At 46.5% G+C, this 9,886-nt stretch overlaps 1 protein-coding gene across 1 annotated transcript; it reads left to right on the top strand.

The window, feature by feature from the left end:
* Positions 1-239: 239 nt before the first annotated feature.
* LOC142830681 (uncharacterized) lies at positions 240-4,514 on the top strand. The gene is made up of 2 exons (XM_075937133.1): positions 240-830; positions 3,184-4,514. Exons 1-2 carry the CDS (start codon positions 754-756, stop codon positions 4,331-4,333), a joined length of 1,227 nt encoding a protein of 408 aa, XP_075793248.1. The 5' UTR covers positions 240-753; the 3' UTR covers positions 4,334-4,514.
* Positions 4,515-9,886: the final 5,372 nt, after the last annotated feature.

The raw sequence follows: 9,886 nt of genomic DNA, 5'->3' as shown, positions 1-9,886 counted from the left end.
CAAAGATTTTTAAGCCAAAAAAAAAGAGCCTTGCCCCCTTAAGGGCAGCCATTCCCAAGGGAAAAGTTGTTGATGGGGAATAAAAAAGCCCCAAGGAAAAGTTGTTGAGCAAACCAACCAAACAAAAAAGGACAGGGAAAAGAAGATAAGCAAAAAAACAAAACAGTTTGTCCTTTTAACAGGAGAGCCGGCATTGTCCTTTTAAGGGCGGCCATTTTGAGCTCTGTTTAAATTTAACATCCCTAACTCCCTCTCTCTCTCTGTAGCTCTGAAGCCCTGCACCTTCCAGGGGGCACAAATCCAGCCTGTGACCACAAATCAAAATTGCTGAAGTGACCCCCCACAGTGAAAATTATTGTCCGCCCTTGGGATAGGTGATTGGTCTTTTGTGACCTTACAATCTGCCAAGTACATGTGGCACTGAGCAGCCTCTGATGATTCCATGTGCAGCCTGCTTGATTCCTAGAACTAACATTGAGTGAGTAGGGGAAATGCAGGGGGGAGAGGCTCAAATATGCAGAGGGGCTGGCCAGGGGCAGGACAGGGTGTGGCGGTGACATCACAAGGCCTTTTTCGGTGTCTCCGCTTATTGGTTAAAGGACCTTGCCAGGTGGTGAACTCACAGAGAGTCCATGACAACAGCCAGGTAGGACAGGATGCGGGGCCGGGGCAATTTCAGACTCCCGTAGCTTTCCGGCCGGGAGTCATCTCGAGGTCGGCTCTTCTTACCTTGAGCGCTCTCAGGCCTCGAACATGAACACTAAGAAGAATCTTCTTGGAGTGTTATACAAATCCCTTTCTGAGAAAAGAGACACGTCTCTCCGGAGAAGGTAAGAGCCTGTGATAGATTTGGCGCTGATGCTGCCTGACCTATCGGGTGCTGGCCAAATGGAAGTTGTAGAAACATTCACATTGGAACTATTCCTTACCAGTGGGGACAGTGGATTTTGTGTCTTTTGTTTCCCTTTTCCCATAGTCTCCTGCCCTGCCTGAGTCTCACTGTTGAGTGGATGAGATAGTGATAGGGAGAAGATCCAGGACTTTGTTCTCTTTAAGACCCAGCAAATGAGCCAGAATGTATCATCTGCTTGGGGAATTGTTCAGCTTCTCTACATTGGTTGGGCCTGAGCAGTTCCTGATTCTGTCAGGAGTGGATTGTTACACCCAACTATCTGCCCTTTGGAGATGGAGGTTGAGGGTGTGTGTGTGTGTGTGTGTGTGTGTGTGTCACTGCCAGGAGTGTGTAATACGAGGTGCCCTATTATATGGAGTCCTTACAGATGAACAATAAAATCAGTGTTCTTTTCACATATTCGTGCAGTAGAGCCCCATTTTTCCAGCCTTTCATTGTGCAACTTTCCATGTTGACCTAATAACCAGCGCATGCAGGGCCAGCAGCAGGCAACCCTCCCATGGCCACTAGATGGCGCTGTGGCCTCACACTTCCCTACTCTCCTGAATATCTGAATTTTTGATCATCTGGTTTGGTCCTGGTCCCAATTTGACATGACAAGTGGGGCTCTGCTGTGTAAGAGCTAGGGGTTGCCAGATGGTTCCAGCAAAAATACCGGACACACTTGACATTACATCACAATCTCCATTACAATGGGAGCTGAGAGATTGTGCTGGGGGCCTGGGCAATGCATGTAGCTCCCCCTTCTCCGCCTCCCACTGTGCCCCACAGAAAGACACATGGAGCAGCCACTCGGAGCTCTGGGGTTGTGGTAGGCAGGGAACTTGGCACAGGGTTCCATTAGGCAGCTAGCCTGGAACCAGCTCGGTAAGTGCCTCCTGGCCAGAGCCTACTCTGGCACCCCAACTCCCCGCCTTAGGTCACAATCCCTCCTGTTTCAGGTCACTACCTCTCTGCCAGGTCCCCCTCCCCCGTTCATGGGTCACAACTCCCTCTCAAACCCTGCAACCCCTTCTAGACCCCTCCTGCAGAACAGAATCCTCTCCTCCACCCCAACCCTCTTTCCTCACATCCCATACTCTCTCCTGCACACCAGAACCCTACCTTGAACTCCCTTTTACATGCAATTTCTGTTCCAGACCCCACCTCCCCTCCATAGAGAAGTGTGGCCCTTGACCTCTTGGAACAGCCTCCCCATCAAAAATTAATGCCCATCTCTGCTTTAAAGCATCTTTAATTTTATTGGTATTTTGAAAAAATGCTCCTCAGATGTTCATGTACATGAAGTGGCTATATGGAATGTGCTCAATATCCTTTCTTTTGCTTCTATGAAAGTATTTTTAGAGACAGGGTGTGATTTAAATATTTTTTCCAACTTCTGCTATTAACACATAACAAGACTATGATGGTTCTGAAGCTAGAGTAGACAGCCTAGGTCCTAGTTTTTAGGTGGCTGAAAGTTCTTTGTTTCCCTCTCTCCAATAGCAGTAGCTCTGTCTCCTCCAGATTTAGCTTTAACAGGCATGTCTTCATGTGCATATTGACTCAGATCTCTTTAATTGGTAGAGGTTAAGATTTAGGAACAAAAGAAAGAAGATCTTGAGAGACTCTTTAAAAGAGGCTGTTGGCTATGGGTGGAAGGAGGTGGGAATGTGGTGCTAAAAAGTAACACAATTTCCAGTTGCATTGACCTTAGAAGCAATGTCTGTCTCTCTTCTTAAGTGTCTCTTAACTGTACCTTTAAATATAGTAGGTTCCAAATGTCTTGAACTAGTTCACAAGGTTTTGTCAAACAGGGTGAACTGAAGATAATGACCAAGTTTTATAAATAGCTACTGTAAGAGTGAGGAGTACTTCCAGGAGATGGCAAAAGAGAAAGATGACTGAATAGTTGAGGGAACCATTTATCTTTTCAAAAACTGAACAATAAAATCAGTGTTCTTTTCACATATTAGTACATGTCTACACTGGGGCATTATTTCAAAATAACAAGGCGAGCATCCACACTATCAAGCCTGTTGTGAAATAAACTTATTTCAAAATACCCCCATTATTTCAAAAGAGTTATTCTTCACAAACAGAAGATATTTAAAAATAACTTATTTCTAACCAACCCGGTAGTGTAGACATAGCCACATGGACTAATCACAATCAAAAGTTGTTGAGTGCAAATGACTGTTTTAAAATGTATAAAGCAGTTCCCCTATGCACCAAGGAGTAAGACTTGTCTCCCCTTGGAGTACTATTTTAACCCATCCCTTCTATTTCAGCGGTGTTCAGACTCCAGCATCGGGAACGTCGCATCCTTCCCAGGTGGTGGTGTCGCAGTCCTCCCGGGTGATGTCGTCACCGAAGCCCTCCCAGGTCACAATGTCGCAGCAGCCCTCCCAGAGGACATCGCAGTTCTCCCGGGGGACAGCGCCACAGACTTCTCCAGTGGTGGCACCACACCACTCTAAGGTGGTGGCATCGCAGGCAATGCAGGGGACATCGCAACTCCCCCGTGTGGTGGCTCCGCAGCCCTCCCGGGGGATGTCGCAGCCCTCCCGCGTGGGAGCTTCCCAGGCCCCGCCACCCACTCCTCCCGTCCTCACACCCACTCCTCCAGCTCAGCCCTGCTGCCGTCGCCTCTCTAAGTTACAGAGCCGGGGCCCCCGCCAGGGGCAGCAGTGCTCCTCTCTCCTTTGGGAGCGCATCTCAAACCCAGAGAAAAATCTATTCCACCTGCCCCGGGCGACAGTGGCTGCTGAGTCGGGGGGTAGAGCACAGGGGTCATGCAGCACCGCCAAGCCTCTACCGCCCATCCAGCCTCCCGCTGCTGCGGCCTCTGGCCCTGCCACCACCCGTAAGCAGCCGAAGAAGCAGGTAGCTCCTAAGGAGAGGAATCCACGCGGGGCGCCCCAGGCGAGAACCGGCCCCTTGCCCAACTCCCGCCTCTGCGCCTCCCTGCATCAGCAGCAGCAACAACAACAGCTACAGCCACAGCCACCGCAGCAGCCACAGAGGTCGAGCCCGACCCGTACCCGCGGCCGCACCACCAGGAACCCAGGCGCGGCGGCGAAGCCGGAGCCGGCGGCTGAGGTCCCCACCACGGACTACACCATCAACCTCACGGCCGAGGCGACCAGGCTGCTGCTGCGCCGCCACCTGGAGAACCAGAGCGGATGGAGGAATCCCTTGGGCAGCACCACACCCCTGCCGGGCTCCCAGAGCAGGGCCGGCCTGGACCTGACCTCATTAATAAAGATCTCAGTGGTGAATGAGCAGAACCGCTATGATGATGAAGAGTATGAGGAAGATCCGGCGCCGGGGATCAGGAACCTGAAGCTGGTGTGCAGGTGTATGGAGTGGCTGCAAGGGGTGGAGGAAGCGAGGAGAGAGGGCCAGCTGGAAACCCTGCCCCACCTCGATGACCCCTGAGACTGAGGGGAGGAGAGCCATCTCACCGCCGCTCCTCACGGCAATAGCCGAGCCTGCCCGTGTGGTGTTCCTGGGAGCGGAGTTCATCCATCCTCCCCGACACCTGGTCTTGTGACCACCCCATCCCGCTCCACACTTTCATGTCTGCAGATGTGTCCGGAAAAGGGTCCGTTCTACATAAAAAAAGGGGGGGGGGAAATAAATACATGTTCACCGTTGCTATGTCCTTTGTATTTTCATTCACATGTTGTGGCATTTGGGAGCGAAAATATTGGGGCAGGCGAATCAATGTTACACACATGCTTCTCCAGGTCCAGCTGAGAGCCTGGACAGAGGCGAGGGATAGCTGTCCGTGTGAAATGCGCTGGGACCCACAGGGGTCTGTTCTACGGAAACGGGGGGAGGAGAGGGTAGAAAAGAAATAAATATTCATCGTTGCTATGGCCTTTGTATTTTCATTCACATGTTGTGGCATTTGGGGAGAGGAGAAATTGGGGCAGGCTAGTCAGTGCTTCTCCCGCTCCAGCTGAGATGCTGGATGTTTTTCTTCTGAAAGCAGGAGCGTAGCAGGTTTAATAGATGATGGCCAGGATCGGGACGTTAACCCCTGTGCTTTGGGGGTGTTTAAATGTGACCAAACATGAGCAGAGAAATGTTCTCCGCTAGTTAACTTATTGTAATGCAACAGGTGCTTCATATTCATATTTTATTCACTCCTCAGTTTGAAAGATAAACAGTGATTACAGAAAGATTATAGGCTGATTGAGAGCCGGAGAAAGTGGATAACCTAAATTTCCTTCAAAGACTAAAATGTCTGGAAGATAGATAGCTCTTACCCAGATATACAGTTTGGGCAAGGGGTGAGTGGGAGAGGAAGGCATTGTGCATCATCGGTATATGAATAGTCTAACACAGGGTTACTCAACATGCCATCTGTGAGCCGACCCATTTATTTGAGGCCTGTGGTGCAGTTTGGGTTTATGTGGGGCTCAATATGTGACCCACAAGTGGGAGCCAAAACAAAAAAAAAGTCAATATAATGATCTTCTCTTGGTATGCGTTTTCGAAGTTAAATTCCTGGGACTGTCATTGCTCATTAAAAGTGCATAAGAGTGGAAATCGGGTCACTATTGCATTTTATGAATATCAGCAGAACTGACTTAATTAGGGCCTGCATGTTGTGTCGTCTTGCCTTAATCTTTGTATTCATGCCTGTCAGTTTGAGAGAAGTTATTTGCATATGTATATGCGACCACACTTAAGTTGGGGCTCTGGGCATGTGCTGTGAGTATCACTGTGGCCCCCAGGGCTTCCAAAGTTGAGTAGCCCCCATCTAACTCAATCACATTATGTCTAAATTAAACACTTTCCAATATGTTAAAGGGGATCTGTCCTGGTTAAAAAATACAACATTTTAAAGTTGCTACACACTAAGCTACTGAACCATCGCCCCCAAAAAAGATAAAATTCTTAATTTCTGTGTATTTTATTAATTGCATATGTTGTTAATTGCATATATATTGAGATTGGAAATAGATGATAGTAAAGATATAAAAGAAATAATATTTTAACTTTTCTATTTTTAATTTTGCATCCCTAAAAGGACTGTGCCCGGGGCAAGTGCCCCTCTTGCCCAATCCTTGTTACAATGCTGATGATCCCTTCTACATGTTTTGTTGGTCTTTAAGGTGCTACTAGACTATTCGTTGTTTTTTAAGGTGAAGACCTGTAATCAATAACCCACGCTATATGCAGAATAACCCTATTGAAGCCTTATTGGCACTCTGCTCAATCTATTTCTACCAGGCCTACATGTAAAATTCTAAAAAAAACCAATAAACAGCTTTCAAGCAATCCCTGGTGGGGCAGAAAATATGCCTCGATGTTTTATTTTTTCCCACAAATAAATGATTTTCCCACTCTCTACATTACACTCAATCCAACAAAAACTATAAAGGCCGAGCACTGGCAGGAGTCTAATATGAGCCATTAAAGTAAAATGACTTGTCTCACTGAAGACCTGTGACTTTCCCTGTCCTAGTGCTCTGGTATCAGTGTTTCTAGCCTTGACACTTCACCATGTGCGAGTAATGTTGCCATTACAAAAGGGAATTATGGCCTGGATTTGTAAGTCTACTGTTCCTTTTGCAGCATACAAAATAAAACATCATGAAACAATATGTATGAATTACACAAGCAAAGGAAAGTCCTGAAAACATTCTAAACATGGTTACAAACCCTAATGTGGTCGGAGACTTGGAAGTCATTGTCTCGAACACCATGGAAGGGGGGCTTTTAGAACTGGCAACTGTGCACTAAGAATCACTTCTAAATGACAGGGCTGTTAAAGGTTTCTTTCCAATGTTTAGTTGGGCTTGTGTATGACGTATAACGCAGACCTGAAAGACTAGGTGATGCTCACTGGTAACCAGTTACCTGGCGCCCAGCCTGATCAGAGCAGCCTTGCCAGGCTACGCCACAGGGGGCAGTCCAGGCCAGCTGGGCCAAAACAAACCTCTTCCCGCAGTGTGGCAGGCTCTAGGCAGATGGGCCAGAGCAGCCTGACCAGGCCCACGTGTAGTTTAACGCAGTGTTACTCAAACGTTGGGTCGCGACCCCCAGGGGGGTCACAAACAACTTAGAGGGGGGTCGCAGCTGGATTCGGTTTTTCGCTTGTGACCCCTCTCCCCGGGCCGTGAGCGTTTTAGGGGGTCATGGGATCAAGGTTTGAGAACCCCTGGTTTAACCAGTTAATATTTTAAACGGGATTTTATATCCCCAGTTTTACAAAAACTTTCCGATAACTAATGAACATTTTGGAGAATTGCACAACAGATCAGGACGTCCAAGTCAGAGCTGATTGATCTATTTTCAGTCTGTTGGCTTTTGTGATGTCATGGCTTGAGTTGTCCAGTCATGACCATGTCTTCCAGGCTGAGAACTGAATTTCTTGGCCCTCTTCAAAGAAAAAAGAGCAAATGGGACAAACTCTTTTTTTCTTTCCTGGTAACGTATAGATAATAAGGATGTGAAATATCATTTAATTGAATAGTCAAGTACCCTCATGAATTTTTATTGGTTAGTCGACTAGTCTATAGTCCCTGGGGGGGCAGGGCTGGCAGCCAGTGTGCTCCTGCCACATTCCCAAGGATCCCCTTGCCATTCCACACTGCTGCCTCTTTATCAGGCTGGAGCTGGGCTGCAAGAGTTTAAAAAACATCTCCCCTATGGCTTTTATCAAAGATGATAGTTAAAGTCTCAGATACCTCCTATCAGCGCCTTGAGTATTCTAGGATGCATTTAGTCAGTCCCTGGTAACTGGAAGACATCTAAGTTTTCTAAGTAATTTTTAACTTGTTCTTTAATCTTTAAACTTACCCCATTTCCGCTAACATTCACATGTTAGGCATCCACCACCATCAATCTTTTGGGTGAAAATCAAAACAAAGGTCATTAACACCTCTGTCATTTGCCCATTTCCAAGTTTTCTGTTGTTTCTGTCTTCATTAAGCAGTTGGTCTACTCTGTCCTGGGTCTTTCTCTTTAACATATTTGTAGAAGGACTTCTTGTTACCCTTGTCTCTAGCTAGATTGAGCTTGTTTTGTGCCTTCGCCTTTCTCCTCTTGCTCCTGCATACATGTGTGTTTGCTTATATTCAGCCGTTGTAAATTGATCTAGTTTCCATTTTTTATACAACTCCTCTTTGGTTTTTTTAGATCATATAAAATCTTCTGGTTGATCCAAGGTGGACTCCTGCCAGACTTTCTGTCTTTCCTACAAAATGGAATAGTTTGCTTCTGGACCTTTAGTTATGTGTCTTTACAAAACTGCCAGCTCTTTTCGCTTGTTTTCTCTTAGTCTTGCATCCCATGGGACCTTACCTACCAGCTCTCTGAAGCTAGGTCTGCACTATAGGTCTAGATGGGGTCAAATGGTGGAAAAGCCTCCTTTTTTGGAGGAGTCCTTATTCCTTGGGGAACGAGGTATATAGGGCTCCCCGAAAGAGCGGATTTGCTCTTCCGCAAAAAAACGTGGAAGAGGAAACATGTTCCCTGGACGCGGCGGGGTTAAAACCCCAGTGCAGACATAGCTTGAGTTTACTAAAATCGGCCTTAAATCAAGATGGTGGGGGCTTATTTAGCTCTATCCACTCAAGAGAGATTGTGGCCTCATTGTGGACAGTTGTCTAAAAACATCCACTCAACGTGTAGCAGAAGTCAGAGCCCACAGAATGTTAGGCATCATTAAAAAGGGATAGAGAAGAAGATAGCACATCTTATTGCCCTATAAAACCATGGTTCACACACATCTTGAATACTATGTGCAGATGTGGTCGCCTCATCTCAAAAAAGATGTATTGGCATTGGAAAAGGTTCAGAAAAGGGCAACAAAAACCATGAGGGGTTTGGAACGGGTCCCCTATGAAGAGGGATTATAAAGACTGGGACTTTTCATTTTAGGAAAGGAGAAACTAATCAGGGATATGAAAGACGTCTGTACAATCATGACTGGGGTGGAAAAAGTGAATAAGGAAATCTGGGGGCTGGACTTGATGACCTTCTGAGGTCTCTTCCAGTTCTATGGTTCTACGATTCCCGTAAGAACCAGGGCTCACCAAATAAAATTAATAAGTTGCAGGTTTAACACAAAAGGAAGCTTTTCTTCACACTGCACGCAGTCGACTTGCAGAACTCCTTGCCAGAGGAGATTGTGAAGACCAGCACTTTAATGGGGTTCAGAAAAGATCTCTATAAATTCATGGAGGTTAGGTACATCAATGGCTGTTAGCCAGGATCGGTAGGAATGGTGTTCAGAGCCTCTGTTTGTCAGAGGCTGGGAATGGCGGACTGGAGAGCGATTGCTTATTGTTACTTCTTTTGTTCACTCCCTCTGGGGCATCTGGCATCCACCATTGTCAGAAGACAGGATACTGGGCTCCACAGACCTTTGGTCTGACCCTGTATGGCCCTTCTCATATTGTGTTCAGACATTCAACCTATACCAAGTACTAACGAAAAAGATTAAGCACCACTGTAGTGAAAAGTGGTTCAGTTTAATGCTTTTCTACTTCAAAATACTCCTACACACTAACACCCAGGAAGAGTTCGCCCTAATCATACACCAAAAATTAAAATACCAAACCATTGTAATAGTTGACTGACAGTGACACTTCCTTCTTACATTATTTCAAACTCTAAGAAATGCTTGTTTTAAGTTTTAATTGGGATGTTAAAAGATCATTTTTGCTGGGGGGTTAACATGTAACTGCTGAATTATTCAGCGGTTACACATTTATATGTCAGGGGAAAGGTGGCTCCACAGGAGACGATGTGTGTAGGGAACCTACTTTTAAGCCAGCTTCCTGCACACACTGGCTCTCTCCTGCCCTCCCCACCATAGAGCCTCTGATACAGAGGCGGGGAGTGGCTTGCATATAACTGGTTAACAGTAAACTATCACATCCCTACTTTACAATTCTCATTTTAAAATATCCTCCCAGAATATCCCACTGCGCAACCTAGATGACAATCAAGAGTAACTGCTGCAACCAT

Source organism: Pelodiscus sinensis, chromosome 9, assembly GCF_049634645.1.
Source record: "Pelodiscus sinensis isolate JC-2024 chromosome 9, ASM4963464v1, whole genome shotgun sequence".
In the NCBI taxonomy this organism is placed as follows: Eukaryota; Metazoa; Chordata; order Testudines; family Trionychidae; genus Pelodiscus; species Pelodiscus sinensis.
The sequence above is the reverse complement of the archived record's forward strand: the minus strand, read 5'-3'. Positions and strand labels throughout refer to the sequence as shown.

Bases quoted from the DNA above. Each gene is read 5' to 3' on its own strand.
- LOC142830681 (XM_075937133.1), top strand. From the start codon at position 754: ATGAACACTAAGAAGAATCTTCTTGGAGTGTTATACAAATCCCTTTCT. The intron at 831-3,183 runs GTAAGAGCCTGT...CTTCTATTTCAG, and splicing joins GACACGTCTCTCCGGAGAAG to CGGTGTTCAGACTCCAGCAT.